The sequence below is a fragment of the Paracoccidioides brasiliensis genome (genome assembly GCF_000150735.1).
Source record: "Paracoccidioides brasiliensis Pb18 unplaced genomic scaffold supercont2.12, whole genome shotgun sequence".
NCBI lineage: Eukaryota > Fungi > Ascomycota > Eurotiomycetes > Onygenales > Ajellomycetaceae > Paracoccidioides > Paracoccidioides brasiliensis.
Window position 1 is genome coordinate 378,732 of NW_011371369.1, and position 21,247 is coordinate 399,978.

Consider the following 21,247-nt stretch of genomic DNA (forward strand, 5'->3'; position numbering starts at 1 on the left):
ATGAGGGTCATGACAAAGGAGTATGCGTGAGAGGTGGGCGTTATCATTGCATTCATGTTCTTTTCATAGCACCCTTCCTTTTCCTTCTGTTGTATGCTTGGATGACTTCCTGTTCTAATTTGCATGTTTATGTTTGTGGTTCCTTGATGTAATTTTCTTCGTCTTCTATTTCTTCTTCTTTCCTCAACTTTCTGTTACAGTTTTCTACTCCTCAGTGTCATTTCAGTTGGAGCCAAAGGGCAATAAACAGGGGGAAAAAGGGGGATTCATAATACCATATTTTATTCTGAATGCATCCCCCGTCATGGTTTCTCTGCAAGTGAGCTGATGTTTAGCCAATCATCCGGGCCCAATATCCCACCATCCCCAGCCCGGGCATCAAGTGTCCACTTTCGTAGGGGCCGACATCGAAGATCAGATCGCCATCCGGCTTCAAACATTTCAATTCCAGCCCATCCTATCATTGCGGCATTGTCGGTGCAAAGGTAAGGCGGAGGGGCAATGACATCGACATGCGGAAATCCGCGAATATCGAGATACGAGCGGAATAATTTCTTCAAAAACTGATTTGCGCCAACCCCGCCACTAATGATAAGCGACTGGATATCCTCAGCTGGTGGGCTTTGATTTTCTCTTTCCTGTTGCTGTTGCTGTTGCTGTTGCTGTTGCTGCTGTCGACGCAACTCCTGCAGAGCAATGATTGTTCGAGACGCCAAATGACCGAAGCAAACCGTCATGAAGGCACGGGCAAATTCGATTCGTTCGTCATTCGACATGAACCCCTCCCCGCTATTACCAGCAGCCTCCCACTGCTTCCTTCTGTTCAAGTAAATATCCCGAGCCCGCGTCGTAACCCCGGAAAAGCTAAACTCCATCCGTCTGTTTTCTGCAAACGGCATGCCGAATGACCACCCCCACCGTTCACTCTTCAGCTTGACGAGTTCCTCCCCTCGTGTTGCCGGAGGTCGATAGTCAGCGTAATCGCTCGGGCCATTGGGGAATGCAAACTCCTCCAGCATTTTGCCATACATTGTAGTAGTTGACTTTGCCAAGAATGACTGCGGCAGCAGCATTCTAGCAGTTTTATCGAGAGCATCTCCAATCGCACTGTCAGACGTGGAAGCGAGAATCTCATGATCCACAATCGACTTGGAGTGCACAAGCAGGGTGTGACCACCTGAGACAAGAATTGACATGAACGGGAAGCTTGGACTGTTCCTGAATGCGGAGCTGTTCTCGCTGCTCTGCAGTTGTTGCTGTTGGAGAGAAGCTGCCAATCTGGGTGTGAGAAGATGGGCTTGCATGTGGTGCACACCCACGATTGGAACCTGCCAGGCTACCGAAAGGCCCTTTGCCGTATCCAATCCAACAGATAGATTCGACCGCATACCCGGACCTCTTGTCACTGAGATAAAGTCCGGCTTTCTACGTAAGTGCGGCGTGATTCCATCAGTCGCGGATGAAGGAAGGCAGATTACGCGCCCTACATCGTTTGCGCTTGGAAATTGAGCTAGAGGGAGATGTGCTAGAGCTTTATTGACCAGCTTTGCCGTGTTTGCCTGGTGAGAATCTAGTGCCACGGCGGGGTGGATTCCCTGATATTTCCTGGAATCGGCGGTTATGTTTTCCAAAAAAAGGATGGATGAACGCGATGGTGACGAGACGCCATGCTTCTCGATAATGGCCACTGAAGTATCATCGCTAAATTTGATCCATCACAAAAGGCATATTAGCAAAACGACCCCTGGCAGTCCAATGGTTCAAGGGACTATACCCATGTAACATACCATGAAGATTCGATAGCGAGAGTGAGCAGATGTCGCTGGCCAGAGATTGGGTTTTGAGGCCAAAAACGATGACAGCATAGTCCACGCAGTGCCTGTCGGGTTGAAAACATTGACTGTGCAGCGAGAGGGGATGGACTACAAAAGCCGTAGGCAAGAAGAAAACAGCGGTGGTCTCGAGTTAACCCAGGTACAAGTATCTTAATCAATCGACCAGAGCACAATGGCTTGTTCGCCCCAAAAATTTTAGGTCTGGGCCGCAGGAACCAATCCTCGGGCAGAACAGGTTCATACACATGGGTAGTTAGTATTTAGCCCAAGGCCTACGCAACCACACCAAAAGTCATCGATTATTATCAAACCCGTAAAGTTTTGTGATAGTCTGTCTGTTTTAACCGTTTCCTGAGAGCTAAACTACCAGGTTTGGTTTCAATCCCAACGTTCTACGGTTGCATAAAGGCCACAGAAACGAGCTGATCACGTGAGTTTTCTATCGGAATGGAATGTATATAAAGTGCGACTCGGGAAATCGAGAGCATCCGTCTTGTTGATTCTTACGTCCGAGGATCCAGGGGAGAAGGGCACACGGACAGGAAAGAATTGCAGAACTGCAGAACTGCGGAACTGCTAATATCAGAACCAAGACCAGTTGGTTTCTGAGTATTTAAATAGGCATTGCCAACGGCCTACATACATGCAGGGAGAGAGAGAGAAATTGAAAGTGAAGAGACAGATTCCAAGGATTAAGAGCACCGTGTTTAAAAGGAAACATTGAAAACTTATTATTTAAAATAAAAGAATCATATAAAGTCGTTAAACTGGGCGTATAAAGTTCATATCCGAAAAATCTGCATGGCCATATTTTTTTTTTTATAGTTCCCCCTTTTTGGTCATAAAATTGTAGCTGTACTGCATTCCCCGACTCCCCTAATGCACACACCCACGGTCTATCAAACAAAGTAAACCCCAAACACCTCTCCCCCGGACGCGAATCCTGTAGTAGTATTCTGCATCAGTTGCTCAGTTGGTTGCTCAGTTGAAAGAGTTATCGAGTACAATTACGGGTTGCTTTTTGGTTTTTGAATCGAGCGAAGGAGTCTTAAAAAGCGTGAGGGTTACATCCGAGCATGCATTCCTCCCCCAGCGTCATAGGTTAGACATAAGACAAACACTGAAGGCAGAAATAGTGGGAAGATCGGATTGTTCTCCATCGGGGAAATAAAATAAACCTCAGATGGATGATACACAGTAGAATCATTCATGTATAGTTTTTACAAATCGCGGTATTCGATTGGGATTTCATTTAAGAACGGAGCATCCATCGTCGTTCGTCTCTTGTCATCTTCACATAGCCACCGTAATAGTCATCCGTGTTCTCGATGGGAGTGACACAGTGGACGGTGGGCTCGACGTTGAACTGGATTCTCTTGGAGGAAGCACCGCTGCATGACGAGCTGTTGGACTTCTTGAGGATGCCTCTTGAGGAGGTAGGGTTTGCATATGCCAAGGTTGGTTGCTGTGACATAGAGGAAAACCCGCGCTGGTTGAGCTTGGTATTGCGGGCAGTTGGACTCAGAGGAGACGGAGAGAGTGGTGTCCGAGGCATGGACATGGCAACTGGGGACTTGAGGGATAGAACCGGGCGGGATGTGTTCGAGGTAGTGGTGGCAGCAATGCTCAGAGAGAGCTTAGGCTTAGCGGCACGAGCAGCATACATATTTATTTTTAATGTGGGTGAAAGCTTTTGATGTTGATAGTAAGATTATTGTTAATAGAGTCGGGGATGGATATAGTAATATATGATGGCTCTTCTTCAGATAGTATGGGCCGATTTGGAGGTTTGCTTGCCACAAGAGAATAGAGTCAAGACAGCGAAGCTGTTACTGAAAATAAACTGGGAGGTTCGATGATGTATCAGAGCGCATAAAGATGAGCATTAATGGAGGATAAAAATAAATATTTAGAACGCGAGATGATTGGGGCCAGCCAATCAGTGCAAATTAGAATAAAAAGATTAGGAATATTGGGGGGAGGGAATAAAAAGCGAAGAGAAGGGAGAGAGAGAGAGTGAGTGAGAGAGTGTGTGAGTGAAAGAGAGAAAAGAAGAGTTGAAATCGAAACCGGAGACTGCAGAAGAAAGCGAGGAAATCCAAAGTTGGCGGGAGAGAGGAGGAAACATCAGCGGCTATATAATGCTAAGGTGGGGGGGGGGTTCAGGGACTCGGGGTGTCCAGGATGCCGGGCAAAGGACAGAAGGGGGAGGCAAAATGCGGTGGTTGGTCGATCGCTGGCCACTCCCAAATCCTTGAAAACCTTGAACAAGCAACTCGGACACCTCCGATCTTGGCCAATTGACCGCTCTTATGGGCCACTCAATAGCGGGGGGAAGCGCCCAACCCAACGCACGCCCGCACGTCGACATCACATCTCTCTGCACTCGTCCACTAACCACTCTTAACCATCATCAGAATGCATCACCCAATCTCTGCCGTTGCTGTGGCACAAACCTTCCAGCGTTCTTCATTGTGGTGGGTTGGTGATGACAGATGCGAGATTTCCCCTCTATCCAGCCTTATATTCTGGAACAGCCTTGATGGGCCAACATACAGCCAGCACGAACTAAATGAGCAGGTGCGGGAAAGAATGAAGCCAAGAACCACAAAATGTATGAAAAAAAAACGGTCTAGAGATGAATGATTCGGTGTCAACTAGCTGTGTAGTGTGTGCTATTTCACAGACAAGCTGAAGTTGCTCGTCTCATCTCTTCATCTGATGGCTTCCCAACCACCATCCAATTATTTGCTCAACCCTCTGCGGGGGATGGTCATTGAAGAGCCGGGTGGTTTGCATGGCTGGGTAACCACCCAGCTGCCCCGCTACAAATCCCAGGACCTTAGTGGGATTGATATCACCGGGCCCTGGATGCCCGATGCACGGTCTTTCTTGACTTGCATGGATCAAGGTGACAATATAAACATTGCCGGGGGGAGATATCGCGATGTTGGTTCAATTGAATTGGGATCTCCCACCCCTCATTGATTTCAGGATCTTAGGGACGCTACATGACCAGCACGAAAGAGAACATGGTATGTATGTACATACAGAACATGTAGTTACTTACTTCTGAGGCCAAAAAATGCGATTATGCATCTTCCCCACATGCCGTGCCACCACCGCCTATCTATCCAGCATTTTAAGCCTTATCCTTGAGGAGCAAAGAGGCATCAATAGCTAAAATTTTTCCACGGAGTCTATTTGCATGGTTCTCGACGATAATGGGAGGCGAAATATCAATTTTTCTCACATGGGAATCCCTGCGTGAAGCTACCTTGGATGGAGCGTTTCCTTACACCGCTCCCCCCCAAAACCTTCCCCACAGAACGTAGTTCATGTCAGGCCATTTATCACCATCACACCAGAACCTGTGATTCAGGCAGAGGATCGAATTGCTCATTTCTTCCTAGCTCCCAATAAGAGTAAAAGACTATACTTGAAAGACTGCGGTTGCGGATTGGCGAGCCATAAGGGCCCGGGGGAAGCAGGCTTTATATCCTGGGAGGCACTGCAGCAAATTTCTCCTGTATATTTCCAGTTCTCTACAACTAATGACAATGTAATGATGAACCCTATTCATTGTAACAACACTGTTTGCCAGGGCGCAGATGGGGATCGATGACCATCACTTCTATGATATAACAGATGCGGTAAGTGGAATAAAATTTAATGGGATAATAGAAAGATACAAATAAATCAATGTTAAATACTAATATTATTTATTGCACTTGGAACCAAACCTGCGATAAGTTTGGTGCCCTGACGCTAAACTAAATAGAGCAATATACTTTCCCAGTGGTTGGATTCGTAGAAATCCTTCTCTATATCCCCTTTCCAAAAGGAAGTTCCTAGGAGAAGATCCCAATTCTCCCATCCCATATGCTCTGAGTCTTTATCATTCTCAGCTGCAAAACAAAATCAAAAAGAAGGAAGGAAGCCCAAACCTACATTCGGGTTATCATTCCGGAAAGTTAAGCGAAACATCAACCGCCCTATCCATCCCATATAGACAACACATGGATCCGATTCCGAATCTAGGAACGTTTCGGATCTGGTAACTTGGGACGGCGGAGATATAACTATATATATATATATGTATATATGTCACCACTTATCCTGCGGGAACAAGCTAGGGGACACAGGCAGCATGCCGAGTTTCGGACTTTTCTCCGATCAACGCATGTTGGGGGTTTGCCTACCTGCGTGTCGCAGGCAGGCGTCAGATTAGATAGATTCGTTTGGAATGTAGAGGGGCTAAATGGGTATAAACACCAGAAGCCCATCGCTAGGACAAATCTTTAAAACCAAACAGGGAGCATCTGGGGATATAAATAAATTAAATTAAAAATTAAAAAAAAAAATTAAAAATTAAAAATTAAAAAATTAACAAAAAAAAAATTATATCGAAAATGTCAACCACATGCATAAACTTATGATAAATAAATCAGAAAAATAACGAGGGATCAGAGATCTGCTTGTGCTTTGTGCTGCTTATGCCATCCCGATAACGGCGCAACAAGGATCCAATCCTGATCTGGTGGAAAAGAGAGTGTGGATTTCCATTCAAATTCTCAATGTCATTATTATTGCAACAAAATATCAGCAACGCACAAATTAACGAGAACCGGGCCCCCGAAACCAATAATAGAAACCTCGTAGGGTACCGTGAAGCTTTTTGCCGGAACCAAAGTTTATGCCCTGAAACGTGCAATCGTTGAAGCTGACTGGGTTCCTGATCACTGTTCTGTTTGTTCCAAAGTTAGGTACACAGCTAGTTAGTCCAGTTACCCGCTTTCCATCGACCAAAGGCCCCACCCCCCCTGGGCACAATTGCGGCAACGGGAACAACAACAACGATGTTGAATGGCCCGGCCCAACGCATCGCTCACAAGTTTCTCTTTCTCTCCACATTGCCGCGTACATTGATCGTGCTGTCCCGTGTTCTGCTGCACCCGCTTTCGCCGTTCCGCGGGATGGCCGGGGGAGAGGCAACCTTGGGAGATGCGGGTTCCAACTAGGCGCCGCCCCAAAGGTCTCAGGCACCCCGCCAAAGGACCAACCACATTGTTCATGTTCTGCCTGAACGCAAAATGGTTGCGCCAAGACTCTGCTCCCGATCGGCCTCAGTCAGCGGCGGTCGTCACCGGCAGAATTGCCGCAGAATCGCACCTGACTTCGGCCGTCGGCTATTATTGGCCGCAGACCGCCAAGGGCAGAAAAAAAAAAAAATAATTAATTAATTAATTTGCGTATCCAGCAAAACCAGACAACTTGCATCCGCTCTCCACTTCCAACTGCCAGAAAACCGCTTCACCGGCTTTTTGCTCTCTCGCTCTCTCGCTCTCTCGTTCCCCCTTTCACTCAATCTCGATCTCTTTCTTTCTTTCTTATCATCACGGCACACTCACATTCACTTGTGCATATCATTGTTATTATTATGAATATTTGCCGGTGATTTTTTGTCTTGAATTTTTCTCTTTGTGTTTCTATTTTGGTAAAATTTTTTTTAATCCCTTCTTAGGCTGCTGCTGCTGCTGCTGCTGCTGCTGCTTCTTCTCTTCTTCCGTTAATATTTATCCCCTCTCTGGACAGCTCCATATTCTTCATATTGCCAGTCTAGCCTTCGTTACGTCCCTTGGAGTCGTGGCTTTGGGATCGTGGAGAATCCGGTCGTTTTTTATATATATTTTTATATATATATATATATATATATTTTTATTTATATTTATTTTTTTGTTTCGCGATATATGCGAATTCCGCGCTCACTTGGATAGCTTAGCTTAGTAGCAGCCGTGTCGTTGCGGTTTTGTCAAACCCGCCCTATCTTTTATCATGGCTGGTATTAAGGAGAGTGTAAGGGATTCAGTTGCTGTGGCCTTCGCTACTGACTCTGGCCTGGCCGTGACCAGTCAGATCAAGCCGCATTTCCAGCGTCATGCCAGGACAGACAGTGAAACCGGAGAGCGGTACATGAATGAGGAGGATTTCATCAATGCCGTTGCTCCAGCACATGAGGACTATGTGAGTTTCCCCTTCTATGAGTCATCCATGGATCTCATTGGCAACTACCAGCGGATCGCCCTTCTAACCCTTTTGCTTACTTCTTTAGCACAAAATTAAACGCGAACAATATGGTATCCTATTCAGAGTCGCGGATCGACGGAGGACGGGAAAGGTCAATCTCCAAGACTGGATCGCCTTTGAGACCCTGATTGCCAAACCCGATGCTGAATATGAGATTGCCTTTCGTTTGTTTGACGTGGAGGGAACAGGGACTGTCAAATACGATGCATTCCAGAAGTTTTACAACCTGACCAAGGGGGACGACACCATTCCTTTTGACTGGAACTCCGAATGGGCATCGCTGTACACGGGACGGAAGAAGAAGAAACATGACATGACATACCCCCAATTCGCCCAGATGCTTCGTGGCCTTCAGGGCGAGCGAATACGACAAGCATTTCACCTTTTCGACCGGGATGGTGATGGCTACATAGAGCCCGAAGATTTCCAGCGTATCATATTGAAGACTGCCAAACACAAACTCTCTGACCATTTGCTAGAAAACCTCCCTTCCCTATGCACCATCAGCGAGGGGAGTAAGATCTCGTATGCCAACGTTCGCGCCTTTCAGAATATAATTAGAGAAATGGACATGATCGATTTTATCATCCGTAGCGCCATCAGCAAGAGCGCAGATGGCAAAATCTCCCGTTCCGATTTCCTCAACGAGGCTGCGCGCGTCACGCGCTTTTCCCTCTTCACACCCATGGAAGCTGATATTCTCTTCCACTTTGCGGGCCTTGATGCACCGTCCGGGAAACTCTCGTTAAACGACTTTGCCAAAGTTGTTGATGCGTCGTGGCACACTACCACCGCGCTTGGCGAGGCGGCCATCCAAGGCGTTTCGCAAGCAGCAGATAAAGCAGCTACGAAATCAAAGCAGGTGGTGCAAAGCATCCTGGAATCGGTGCATCATTTCGGCCTGGGCAGCATTGCAGGTGCCTTCGGCGCCTTTATGGTCTATCCCATCGATCTCGTTAAGACAAGAATGCAGAATCAAAGAAGTGCTCGTGTTGGTGAGAAGTTGTATAGGAATTCTCTCGATTGCGCGAGGAAGGTCATTCGGAACGAAGGTATTCTGGGACTTTATTCCGGTGTCATACCGCAACTGATTGGTGTTGCCCCTGAAAAAGCTATCAAGCTTACGGTCAATGACCTGGTTCGTGGGTCGGCGACGGACAAGACGGGTAAGGTTGCGTTGCCCTGGGAGATTTTTGCGGGTGGTATGGCTGGTGGATGTCAAGTGGTATGTCAAGCGCGCACTCGCAGACTCACCAATATATATATATATGTTGTTTCTTAAACGGTTCTTCGTCGATGCTAATTCCATCCATAAGGTTTTCACAAACCCCCTTGAGATTGTGAAGATCCGGTTACAAGTTCAGGGGGAGATCGCCAAGAGCGTTGAGGGTGCACCACGTCGATCAGCCATGTGGATCGTCAAGAATCTGGGGTTGATGGGATTGTACAAAGGAGCCAGCGCCTGTTTGCTTCGCGATGGTAAGCCATTCATTGCATTTCCACTGAACAACTGTACATCACATAGAAAATGCACTCTGACGAATATGTCGCCCAGTCCCCTTCTCCGCCATCTACTTCCCAACCTACGCGCACCTGAAATCCGACTTCTTCGGCGAATCGCCAACCAAAAAACTCAGCGTCCTCCATCTGCTAACCGCCGGCGCCATTGCAGGCATGCCGGCAGCCTACCTCACAACACCCTGCGACGTCATCAAGACAAGACTACAAGTAGAAGCCCGCAAGGGCGAGACGAAATACACCTCCCTCAGCCACTGCGCCAGCACAATCATGAAAGAAGAAGGGTTCCGCGCCTTCTTCAAGGGGGGCCCTGCACGTATCCTCCGCTCATCACCGCAGTTCGGCTTCACGCTGGCCTCCTATGAGGTTCTGCAGAAATGGCTTCCGCTTCCTGGAAGCAGGCATGGGGAGGAGGCTAGGACGACTATTGGAAGTGTGGAGCCCGGGTTGGGTCAGCGGGCCACCGCGCCTTTGCCGTATATACGGTCGAGAAATGCGTTGAAGCTTATTTTGGATCTTGATGAGAATTTTGGGAAGATCAAGTTCCCCCGGGGCGCGGGCTTGTCTGGTGGTGCGTGAGTGCAGACGAGCATATACATACCCGCATACGGCTCCAATGTTCTCTCTCTGGTCTCTGTGCCTCCGCTATGTTTTTGTTTTTTCGAGCTTCATGATTGTCTGCGAGTAGCAAGCGTGTTTGCTGCTCTGGCTGTTGCCCTTTTCGACAATGCAGTGATGTTTCGGTAGGGCTCTATGCATCTCTCTCTGGCCTGGCCGCCCGCGAGACGTCTCCATCCGTCGCCCAACCCGGGTCTGATTTTTATGTCATCTTCGAGCAGAGCCGTATCAGTGGATATAACCACGACCGAGTTATCCTTATCCTATATCATGTCTCCATCATGCGAACTCCCCCCCCTTTGTTCTCTCGTTTGCGCCACTTTCCCGCCAACCCCTTGGAGTTGAATATTTCGGATTGAATCCTTCCACCGTCCCTTCTTCGTCCTCAGACCCCTTTCTTTCTCCGTACTATCCGACCACCCCCCTTCTTAACGAACATTTATTGATCTCATTTTTTGGCTGGCATTTCCTTTTTTTACCCCTGAAATCTTCCTTGGTTTCTTGGGTTCATTTTTATACCTCTTGCCTCTTTTTGTCTCATTTAATTCAGCTATGCATCTCTACCTGCTATCTATGCACACGGTGGTTTTCTGCGTTGTTGTGTTTTTCTTCACCTTTTCTTTTATTTTCTTTTGGCCTTGTTCTTTTTCTACTAATTACTTCCCTTCCACCCCCCCCCCCCCCCCCCCCCCCAAACCCCCAAAAAAATAAAAATAAAAAAAGAAAAAAGAAAAGGAAAAAAAGACGGTGACTATAGAGGTATTGAATGAGAGAATGTCCGACACAGCAGCCCCCTTTCTCCCTCCGGATCTTGCAACTAACTACCTTGCCCATACTTTACAATTTTGTAATATTAAGACCAAGACTAGATTAGATTTCTTCATGTTTTTTATTTATTTTATTTGTTTATTTTTATTTTTTTTTTTTTTCAAAATCCTTGTATTAATTAGCTAGCTAAAGGATCTTGTCTAATCGCCATTCTACTGTTTTTATCAGATGTTCCCGCTCAGCACTTCGGGATGAATGGATATTTGCTTCAAAAATCGAATTATATTCTCTTATGTTGCCTTAACCCAAAGGGAAAGATAATGAATATTTAGCATTTGTCTAACCGCGATCATATACAATGCAGATTTTAGCTCTTTAATTGGAAGAAGGGAAGGGATTTCCCAGTGTCGTTGTAAAAAAAAAAGAGGGGAGGGAGGGATGGACCCTTTGGTTACTCTCGCTCCAATAACTTTCATAAAATGCAGAGCTCAGCGAATAACTCTCCACCACGCGCTGGTTCTTGGAGACTCCGGGGATATCGATCAGGAGGGGGGGGGAGGGGTCTGCGTCCATTAAACAAGCTGCTCGTTCCGGGGTGATGGGGGAGGAGGATATTGAGGGAGAAATTTAGTTCGGGGATCGAGGGTGTGGAAGTGTGTCACTCGTGTTTTGTTGTTTAAGTACGATGGTGCGGGTTCTAAGATTTTATTTTCAATATAAGCTGCGCTGCGAAGGAGACATACATGGGCATCGGGCACGTTTTTTTTTTTTTTTTAAGTTTGAAATATCATACATGACATGAGAAGCAAAGGATGTTTTTTTACATTTACATTGATCACATCTGTGACGCAGCGAGCTTTCCCGATTCGAAGGCTCTGGATACCCTGCGCAAAACAGCGACTGTGCTCGATAATCTTGCACCGAACCTCCAATTCATCCACCTCCAGTACAGGACTTTCATATATGGAATCTGTTTCACCGTCGAGTTCTACATGCCTGAACCTCTCTCTCCGAATCTCTGCCTCCCCTGTGCAAGCCATGGGCAGATCGCCCTTCCATACTTCGGTCTCTCGAGGTGGACGGAGGAGTCCTCCGAGGGGAAATCATGTTAAGTTGATGCGAGACGAGACCTGACTAAATTATTGGTTTGGCACAAACTTCACACGTTACAGTACATTGCTGCTTGTGCCAGAGGCCTGAGACACTGATCATCTATCCCGCATAGGGATTCCCACCCCCGTCCAAATAGCTATAACGTTTCCTACCATATCGCCATGTTTCTGTCACTGTACGTATATATATCAAAGGCAACGGTGCCCCGTGCCCATTTCCCGGTAGTTTCGGCGTGTGGAAAGCACTATCAAAGGACGCGGAGCCGACATGATTGCCAAATCCGCGATCCACTTCTCATTGTGCTCTGAAATCCGTATAAACGGGCAAGGATTCAACGTTTCTTCATCATCAACTCCATGGAACTGGGAGAGGAAATGGCCGGTTATATGCTTCTGGTTTAGGCCTAAGGTTACTACCCCAGTAGATTGCGAAGTGTGGAAAACCAAGATTCCTGGGCCCAATGAGTATATTCGTAGTCATGAAGAAGAGCTCAAGAAGATGAGAATGGAGAATGGAACTAGAGGGGTGGAAAGTGGAGTTTCCATCCATGGACGGATCGGAAAATTGGGGCTTGACCAAGCCTAATTTTGACCGGTCAGGTGGATTTGCAGAAGATAAGAGCAATTGGTCACGTAGACAACGAAAGCAATGCGGCAACGTGGATTCTGACACTGGGGCGGATGAGACCCCGCGAAACGCATTCCGTAGAATTCAAGTCTTTTGTTCAATTGTTTGTGAGGTTTATTGGTTTGGTGTGAAGGTCCGCATTATTCGAGGCCGAAGTGATCCACCTTCAAAGAGGATTGATTGATGCTGGAATGATCAGTAGAAATTGGACGGCGGCTGGCGCTTGCTTTGCTCAGTAGGAGGTCTGTCATTGGCAGAGGTTTGTTGATATGCTGTCGTTCCATTCTTCTTCCCGCTCTCCGGTGGCTCGATCTCGGACTTGGGCGGATTTCCACGATGTGTGGTCTTTCTAGACTTGGAATGCCATAGAGATTCTTCCTGTTCAATTTCTTTTAGAACTAATTAAGGATTGAATAGGTCAGCATTGTCTTTCATAACTACATCGTAGGAGATATGCTTACCTTCTTCCCATTCTCTCTCCTTCACTTCATTCCCAGTGCCCAATAATCTCTTAACGTCCACATCTTCCCCTTTCTGGAGTCGTTCGATTACCTCTTGCAGCAGCCTAATTTTCGCATCCGCACTCCTGGTGTAATTCCTATACTCATTCCGAAGCATGACCATCCGGATGGCTTGGGAGCCGATAAGGGTGAACATAACAACAAAAAATGTCGCCGCATTGGGGCCCCTAGACTTCCGCGGCACAGCTTGTGTTCCACGCAAATCCCGGTTTCGAAGGAATTTTGGAATCAGAGAGGTCCACATGGAAGGCTCCACGATTCTGGGGACTACCCGTCCCGTCGCAAGACATCGGGTCGGGTACAAGGCTTTGATTGTCGAGTTTTGCGGTAGCCGAATTGGCCGGGAAAGGATAGCATTGGAACAATAAGGGCGGCATAAATGCCTAAAAAGTAAACCTTGCGAAGACATAGCTCGATACGGTGTCAATGGGCTATTAAGATATAGGATATATCAGTTTCCGGAGCATTCACAAAAATATGCTGGAGGTTGGAGAATACATACGGAGTACCTCGAAGGTTATAATAGCCCATTTTTCAACGCTGTTTTTAATCAGCCCAATTTTGGCACGTGAGGCCAATGTTTAACGGTAACTACCTCTATAGTCTGTAAGATGGGGTGTGGCCACTAAGAGCATCCTATTTTCGTCGCTGTTTTAAGCTCAATCCTTTCCACGTGACGTGAAACCTACGCCGCTTTTATTTCAGTAACACCCCCCCACATATATCTCGTCAATAACCATTTTCCACACATATTCAGAGACAGCGATAGTCGCGGTGTCGTATCTACAAGCTATATCGATGCTCGTCCTCGTTGTAGGACGGTGATCTCTTCTCCTCACAATGTATAAATTCGATGTCTTCCGCTCCTTTTGAAGCATTTCCTTCGTTCACTCAGTGATACTGTCTACTGTCGTCGCACACACTTATTTACACTGCTCCTTTCCAGTCTCCTTGTGCTAGTTACTTTCTCCGCTTCTTACTGTTATCTGAATGACATGTTTTCCCAATGGACTTGCTTATGGAAGCCCTCCAAACCCAAACCAAGGAGAGCTGATGTGCCCGGAAGAAGATAGTTGAGGAGCTCACCCCAGATGAATACCATGTGAGAGACACTGTCAGATTGGCTCAATTCCAGGTCACAGGCAAGAAATATGCTGATGCCACAATTATTGCCATCAATCATGTTCAGCACTTCTGGGATCAGTGAGTCTCATGCATATCAGATCCATGGTGGAATCTGCTGACATCTCTTGTAAAGACACTGTTCATTTATGGGGGTTGACACACACTCCCATCTTTCTGCATGTGTGAATGAGAACTTCTGAGTCTATGCTGATTGAAGATTGAAAAATTTCAACATCATCAAACAGAATATGATTTGAGTTGAATGGAAATTCCTTCAACTGCTCTATAAAAGAAAGACAGGTCAAAAGGTGGATTAATTGATGAATGAACTAATCAGTGAGTTAGAGCCCCAGCCCAAAACATCATTCTTCTCTTTTCTAATTCTCAGTATTAGTTCATTCTGGGTCCTCTGACTGATGAGCACAATTTGAATCTGTTGGTCAATTACAAACTGATAGTGAGTGTGGAAGATCTTGTGATCATTCTCCACTACCACTGGTGTTTGAATACAGCATCGGTTACTCATGAATGATATACCCTGCAGAATCCATTGCTCATGTTGTTTATCATCTACACCTCGACACAGCTCAGAGCACTCATCAAGAGCGGTTGTCTCTGTGATTCCAATGATGCCCTCTGCTATAAGGATATTGTGCTGTGTGTGATTCCTAATCCAGATCAACTGGACTGGCATGTACTTGTGATGGAAATATCTCTGATGTTCATGAAGAGGAAGTGAAACAAGTCACAACCATGAGCTCTACCTGTCTGGCATTTATCTTCAAAAAACTCACTTGGACAGGACAATCTATATTTTCCACAAACAAGACAACAACCTCACACTTTGTCCTGTCTCCCACTTCCTTGCCCTGGCACTGGCTGATGATGCATTTGATGCAAGAGGCATCAACTTGGTTGAAGATGTGCTTTGCATTCAGGTTATGGCACCGCGTAACAGCCTGCATCTGAAATGGAAACCTCACATGCTCAATATCCTCATGTTCTGTTGAGCTGTACACACCGCAGAGGGGATTCAGATCTCATCATTGACGCGGACACCCTTCCCATCTCATGTCCGGGTACTCAGTGCCTTTTCTGTCTCAGAGATGCCACACTCTGCGCGGATATTCTCCTTTTCACGACCCGACCACCTTCAAAGACATGTCCAAGATTGCCACCTCCGCTACTTTGACCCCGATGCTCTGCTCTGGTGCCCTCACCCGTCGTGCCCGGATGCGCTGGATGGCGTTGAAGATTTTCAGGGGCACGCGCTCATAGTCCACAACGTGTACGCGTGACATATCGCGGCTCTATATCGCCTGCTTGGTTGGAGTTCTTGTAGCGAAGAAAAACCGTCATTAAGAAATTAACATAGAAACCCATCTATAGAATACAGTTGATATGGGTCGCTAGACATTCTTCGACTCCGAACTGTTTGGCCATAAAGGCATGCACGGAACAGTATCTAGGGGATTTCCAACTACTTGGGTGACACTGGTTCGTCTATCACGGAATCATCTCTGGGCTAAATAACCCACAGATATTTTAGGATCTGCATGAACTACAGATGATGCGTTTGATGTCCACGCATGGAGACTTGCCTGCCCACATTCGCGTATCGAAATGCACGGGATGGGGCAATGGGAACGGAGGGACGAGTTTATCAAATCTGCAAACGAGAGAGACACACGCAAGCACGATCCGAACTCCTACATCTGAACGTTAGGCAACCTCGGAGCCACTGCCATCCTGGAGGACTCTGATACATCAGCCACGTCTGATGAAGCGAGTTCCACGATGCTGCACAGTGGAGCTCTGCACACACAAATGACAGCGTTGAGGATCCTCCGGCTTCGACCAAGCATACTAAAAGAGCAAGAACCGGAGCCAGCTCAATCAACAGTGCCAGCTGCAAGTCTCTCCGAAATTAAGCCTTTGGCCATTTGTACATAGCCCTGAAACCACCCAGTGATTATGGCCTGTGATGATCTTGACTTTCCTATTCTATTTCTGCTCTACGAGGTGAGTTGTACGTACAACATTACGATTGCTGTCTAGCTCGAAGGCCGTGTAGTGCGTGCGCTTATCCTTGTCACTTTGGTGTTCGGATTCCCCGATTCGATGGTAAGGAAAACATGCTCTACTGGAGAGAGACCGAAGTGGCTTACTTCATTGCAACTATGGCAGTCGTAGGCTGGAGAGAATCAATGTTTTCTTCAACGATTTGAGCAAATTCGGATCGGACGCTAGTAGCAGGAACGCCTGCTGGACAGTTCCAAGCGGTCGTCTTATCGATACAATCCACCACGATGCTTCTCCCGCCCTCCTGGATGGCCTGAATGAGAGCTGACTTGAAACGTATCGCGCCGCCATCGTCGCGAAGAGCTAGGGCTCGTTTTTTAAGGATGAGCAATGCTTTAGGATGTTTGTGTGAGTTGGACAGTTATTCCGAATCGCAGAAAATGATTGTATGGACGTTTCTGCGCACCTACAAGAAGATCCTTTCTCTTTATAACTTTTCATGCTGCAGGCAGCAGTTTTGCCTCAGGTGCTGTGCCGCATTTTTCGGACGACTTGCTGAACAAGGAACTGGAGTGAATGAGTATTTGAAATCAGCTCCTAGCTCAGCGTATCCTAGTGGAGGGTAACAAACGATAATCTCATACGAGAAATGAGCATCGTGGGGGGGGACTGGCTCATTTGATCCAAAGCTTTCAACGGAAAGAGGCTAGCGCTTGCTGCAAGCGTTGGGTGCTGCTTATCTAATAGAACAAGAAGCATAATTTTAGCTAACTAGCTGGGAATGGAACTTTGGTCAGTCCAGATATTGCTAGAATATCAACAGCAACCTTCTCCGAATTGGTTGCCTCTCATTGCTGTCATTGGGCTCACTCTCTTTCCTGGCCGTTCGCTCTTGCAGAAACAGGGCATATCTCTCGACGCGGAACCTCCCCAACTGCAGACCGGCTTTACTACCAAACACCACCCTTCATCGCAGAATAAACACCATGTCAACTGCCCTGGCAGACTCTGGAGAGTACATCGGCCAGTCTGGTCACAGTTATAGGATTGAACGGGTGCTTCAGGAAGAGAAATTTCACCCACGGCGAGTTTGCCTTGCTACGTGAGTTGGCACTGATTACATCTCCTCAGGGTTATGTACTCACGACTTCCTCAGTGCTGGAGACCGAAAGTTCATATTGAAGTATATTCACACGGTTAATTACGAGGACCTTCAAGAGATATATAATAGGCTACGCGGCGATGCTAACCATGTCCGTCTCGTCCAAGACACCATCCCTGAGAAGTCAATGTTCGTTTTTGAGTACTACACGGATCATCTCCTAAACCTTGCTCAGAAGGACTTGCCTCTCAAAGTGAAAAAGAAGATCCTCAAGCATGCTCTTTGTGGAATTGCAGAACTCCATGATCAAGATATTGTCCATACAGGTAGGTTACACATTTCGCAGAGTGGTGGGTGGTGACTTATTCTGGGTAGATATCAAGCCAGTCAATGTTTTTATCGACTGGAAAGGTGACCGGGATGGAATCGTTATTGATCGAGTCCAACTTGGGGATCTTGAAGATGCCGCGCATATCCCTCCCGGATCACATATGATTGGAAAACAGGTGGGGAACCGGATGTGGAGGAGTCCTGAAGCCCATGCCGAAGGACCTGTGAATAAGCCATCTGATATTTTCTCTTTTGCTCTTGTCGTAAGTTTGTCATAAATCTCCCCGCCTATAAACTCTTGGATTCTCACTTATTATATACTGTATCTATGCGATGCATAAACGCGTCATCTTTGCCGTCGGGGAAGAGGAGTTGGATGAAGGTGTGAATCCCTTGGCTATTGTAATTGAGCGCCAAATCTCGTACTTTGCAGATGAAGACGCACTGAATGGGTTTTTGAAATACCTTGGTGATAATCCCTGGGTTCGCGTTTTTGAAGTAATTCGGGATGGTTTCAACAAAGACAACCCGCGCAGACCGTTTTCCCTTTGGAAGGGTGTTGATGATGATTTTAAAAAGTTTTATCCATGCAATGACAAATTTTGATCCAGAAAAGAGGATCACTGCTCACAAGGCGTTGGCACACAAGTGGTTTGAGGGTATTTAATGTGGGCAGAGAAGCAAAGACATGTGAAATCAATTACCCTAATCGCTCTTCTCAACGGGTGACACATCTTCATGTAGGGCAAAGCCAGCATCCCCCTATTTCTTCCCAGAGATGTAGATTTAGCCATGTCAAGCCTCTCTTTTCATTGTTGGACACTGCAAATCGAGAGTCTATTCGGTGCGTTCTCAATTTCAGCTTCTGTCGGGAGAGGGAAAGGGACGTTTGTTGCAGAGTATGGTAATCTGACTGAGCTGTCCATATGGTTATTGGATAGTGAAGACAAGAGGGAATAGAACGGTGTAAATTGAATTGTTGGGTAAGAATTTGTTAAAATTCAACATCATATACAGTCTATAAGTAGCATCAGGAGCGTCGCCGCCCTATTTTTATCTAGAATTAATTGAACAAAATTTTGACCAATCTCTTTAGGCTATAAATTTGTGCTTTTTTTTTTTTTTTTTTTTTCAGTGAGGAAAGCAGAAGCGAAAAGAGAAGACAGAGATTGTAGATTGTACGGGGTGGGTGATGCTGATCTTCTTCCAATCATGATTCGCTTGGTCATCCTGAGCGACACCACTCTTTACCACATCTGCAGGACAGCAGGTTGGCGTACATTCATCTAAATGGGAATAGCCAATCTTCCTCAGAATACGATTTCAATCCCCCTCTTTGGTTCACGCTTATTACCATTCAGTCGCGATCGAATGGGATTAATCTCGACCTGTTTCCTTGCTTAGCGGCTCTGTCCGTTCGCACATTCGCGTTCTGCATCAGAGCCAAGCCGGTCAAGCACAAGGAAAAAACTTCAGGTACGACGACTACCGACCGCTAGTGCACTTAGTTATTCAAGGGCCTCCCACTGAATCCCAGCACGACGTCACAACCTGGAACTTCGATGTCTGGAACGCCGTCCTTGGTCTTATTGACACCGTCTCACGAGTCACCACTCCTCCCCGCCCGATATCATCAATCCAGCAGACGCCCTGGTTGCGCAACACCAGCAGTTTCGTCAATTCTACAGAATACCGAAAGCACGTTGACTTTGTGCTGAAGGAGGAGCTTGGAGAGATACATGTCGACATCCCTAGCTTCTTTGACGCGTACTTTGGAGACATTCCACAACTCACTGCAATTTCACAAGCGGTGTTGAAAGAGTGCGAGGAGGGAGACAGCCCACTTTACCATGAAGAGGAGGGCTGGAGAGGCTGGCCTGAACTTGCGGCAGAACGAGACGTTCTGAGATGGCTGACCAACATCATCGCTGAGCTTGTACGATCAGCCGAAGCACAAGAGCCGTCATGGAAGATCGGCCGCAGGCCTCTCGCACAGCCAAGCCAGCCACTACAGGGGGTCTGTCGCGGAGAGAAAGCTCGATATCGGTTTTGTCGATGATATGACGGCCACAGAGGACTCCAGATGCCGCTGGTCGCAGATCCTTGTGCCAGGGGAGCTGAAGAATGGCCAGAAATACGACAGGAAATCTCTGGGGCATGGTTTGATCTTGGCAGGTATGCCCGAGAGGTCCTTGCTGCGCAGGACGCCCGTCGTTTCGTGCTCGGCTTCACTCTCTGCGGGCCATTCCTGCGACTATGGAACTTTGACCGCCTGGGCGGGATCGCGTCGGAGGAATTCAACATCAACCAGGACGGCCTTCAATTTGTGTCTGTTATCCTTGGATTCCTCTTGATGAGCCGGAAGCAACTTGGGTTTGATCCCACCATCATCGCAACCGGGACCAAACGCTATATTGAGATTGAAAAGAATGGTATGAAGGAACGGCTGATCATTGATGGGATTGTTGGACAAGCACGCTGTGTTGCTGGGCGAGCCACAACCTGCTGGAAGGCATATTGTGAGACAGACAAATCACAGACACCGCTGGTTGTCAAGGACTCCTGGCAGTATCCAGAACGCACTGAGGAAGGAGAGTTGCTGCAAGAGGCGATGGTGAAGGGAGTCAAGAATGTTGCGAGGTATTATCACCACGAGACCGTTCGCATTGACGACAAGGATGATGATGTCTTAGCCATCCGAAAGGGCCTCTGTATTCCGATTTCGCAAGATGAGAAGGGTGGTGGCTTTAAGGCGACAGTGCAGCGTAGTAGGTCTCAAAGGGGACAAAAGAGCCAGAGCAGCACCGCCGGCCAGAAGCGATCCTCTGACTGCGTGGACACGGCATTTCCTCCTCCCCCCAGTAAACGTACCCAGTCAAGTTCTCCGTCCAAATCTGCCGGCCGCTCTACCCCATTCAATCGAGTTCACCGCCGCGTTGTTATCCGGGATTATGGGAAACCAATCTATGAGAGTAGCTCGAAGGCCACACTTCTCACTGGACTAGCCGGCTGCATTGAAGGATACATTTCGCTCCATGATGAGGCTGGCCTCATCCAATGTGACATATCCCCCCGCAACCTGATGGCGAATGAGGACAAGGACAATCCTTGATGGCCTGCCTTTCTGATTGACCTTGACCTGGCAATTAAGGTACAACGGGATGGGTCTTCCGGTGCACGGGGCAAGACTGGCACCAGGGCATTCATGGCCATCGGTGTCTTGTACGGCGAAAAGCATTGTTCCTTGCATGATCTGGAGTCATTCTTCTGGGTCCTGTTCTGGATATGCATTCACTATGACGGCCGTGGCAAGGGGAGCAGTGTTGAAGAGTTTGAGAAATGGAATTGCATGAATACTGGAGAGCTGGCTCGCGCAAAAAAAAAGGAGTGATAAGTGATGAGGGTGACTTTCTCAGACTTGCTGAAGACTATTTCACGCCCTACTATCAATCTTTGATCCCTTGCGGCAACCGATTACGGCGCCTAGTCTTTCCAGACGGTGGACGTTGGAAGAAATCAAACTTCAATCTATCACGGAACATGATTGAAACACTTCAAGATGCACAATATAAGTCAGATGC

At 47.2% G+C, this 21,247-nt stretch overlaps 10 protein-coding genes across 10 annotated transcripts; 6 read left to right on the plus strand and 4 right to left on the minus strand.

Annotated features, from left to right (window-relative positions):
- Positions 1 to 302: 302 nt before the first annotated feature.
- Positions 303 to 1,897, minus strand: PADG_12337 (uncharacterized protein; the record flags this gene model as incomplete). Its single annotated transcript, XM_010764877.1, has 2 exons — positions 303 to 1,701; positions 1,788 to 1,897. 2 exons carry the CDS (start codon positions 1,895 to 1,897, stop codon positions 303 to 305), a joined length of 1,509 nt encoding a protein of 502 aa, XP_010763179.1.
- A 1,190-nt stretch (positions 1,898 to 3,087) lies between these two features.
- PADG_12338 (uncharacterized protein) lies at positions 3,088 to 3,501 on the minus strand (the record flags this gene model as incomplete). Its single annotated transcript, XM_010764878.1, has 1 exon — positions 3,088 to 3,501. The coding sequence occupies one exon, from the start codon at positions 3,499 to 3,501 to the stop codon at positions 3,088 to 3,090; it is 414 nt and encodes a 137-aa protein (XP_010763180.1).
- Positions 3,502 to 7,670: 4,169 nt separating this feature from the next.
- On the plus strand, positions 7,671 to 10,019 carry PADG_07695 (citrin; the record flags this gene model as incomplete). The annotated part of the gene is made up of 4 exons (XM_010764705.1): positions 7,671 to 7,859; positions 7,948 to 9,147; positions 9,239 to 9,401; positions 9,478 to 10,019. 4 exons carry the CDS (start codon positions 7,671 to 7,673, stop codon positions 10,017 to 10,019), a joined length of 2,094 nt encoding a protein of 697 aa, XP_010763007.1.
- A 2,187-nt stretch (positions 10,020 to 12,206) lies between these two features.
- PADG_12339 (uncharacterized protein) lies at positions 12,207 to 12,750 on the plus strand (the record flags this gene model as incomplete). Its single annotated transcript, XM_010764879.1, has 2 exons — positions 12,207 to 12,471; positions 12,539 to 12,750. 2 exons carry the CDS (start codon positions 12,207 to 12,209, stop codon positions 12,748 to 12,750), a joined length of 477 nt encoding a protein of 158 aa, XP_010763181.1.
- An 11-nt stretch (positions 12,751 to 12,761) lies between these two features.
- PADG_07696 (uncharacterized protein) lies at positions 12,762 to 13,496 on the minus strand (the record flags this gene model as incomplete). Its single annotated transcript, XM_010764706.1, has 2 exons — positions 12,762 to 12,964; positions 13,028 to 13,496. The coding sequence occupies 2 exons, from the start codon at positions 13,494 to 13,496 to the stop codon at positions 12,762 to 12,764; spliced, it is 672 nt and encodes a 223-aa protein (XP_010763008.1).
- A 1,822-nt stretch (positions 13,497 to 15,318) lies between these two features.
- Positions 15,319 to 15,704, plus strand: PADG_12340 (uncharacterized protein; the record flags this gene model as incomplete). The annotated part of the gene is made up of 2 exons (XM_010764880.1): positions 15,319 to 15,500; positions 15,602 to 15,704. 2 exons carry the CDS (start codon positions 15,319 to 15,321, stop codon positions 15,702 to 15,704), a joined length of 285 nt encoding a protein of 94 aa, XP_010763182.1.
- A 686-nt stretch (positions 15,705 to 16,390) lies between these two features.
- PADG_12341 (uncharacterized protein) lies at positions 16,391 to 16,585 on the minus strand (the record flags this gene model as incomplete). Its single annotated transcript, XM_010764881.1, has 1 exon — positions 16,391 to 16,585. One exon carries the CDS (start codon positions 16,583 to 16,585, stop codon positions 16,391 to 16,393), a length of 195 nt encoding a protein of 64 aa, XP_010763183.1.
- A 635-nt stretch (positions 16,586 to 17,220) lies between these two features.
- On the plus strand, positions 17,221 to 17,944 carry PADG_12342 (uncharacterized protein; the record flags this gene model as incomplete). Its single annotated transcript, XM_010764882.1, has 3 exons — positions 17,221 to 17,336; positions 17,391 to 17,662; positions 17,712 to 17,944. The coding sequence occupies 3 exons, from the start codon at positions 17,221 to 17,223 to the stop codon at positions 17,942 to 17,944; spliced, it is 621 nt and encodes a 206-aa protein (XP_010763184.1).
- A 55-nt stretch (positions 17,945 to 17,999) lies between these two features.
- Positions 18,000 to 18,272, plus strand: PADG_12343 (uncharacterized protein; the record flags this gene model as incomplete). The annotated part of the gene is made up of 1 exon (XM_010764883.1): positions 18,000 to 18,272. One exon carries the CDS (start codon positions 18,000 to 18,002, stop codon positions 18,270 to 18,272), a length of 273 nt encoding a protein of 90 aa, XP_010763185.1.
- A 186-nt stretch (positions 18,273 to 18,458) lies between these two features.
- PADG_12344 (uncharacterized protein) lies at positions 18,459 to 20,778 on the plus strand (the record flags this gene model as incomplete). The annotated part of the gene is made up of 5 exons (XM_010764884.1): positions 18,459 to 18,570; positions 18,802 to 18,851; positions 18,929 to 19,142; positions 19,175 to 19,683; positions 19,750 to 20,778. The coding sequence occupies 5 exons, from the start codon at positions 18,459 to 18,461 to the stop codon at positions 20,776 to 20,778; spliced, it is 1,914 nt and encodes a 637-aa protein (XP_010763186.1).
- Positions 20,779 to 21,247: the final 469 nt, after the last annotated feature.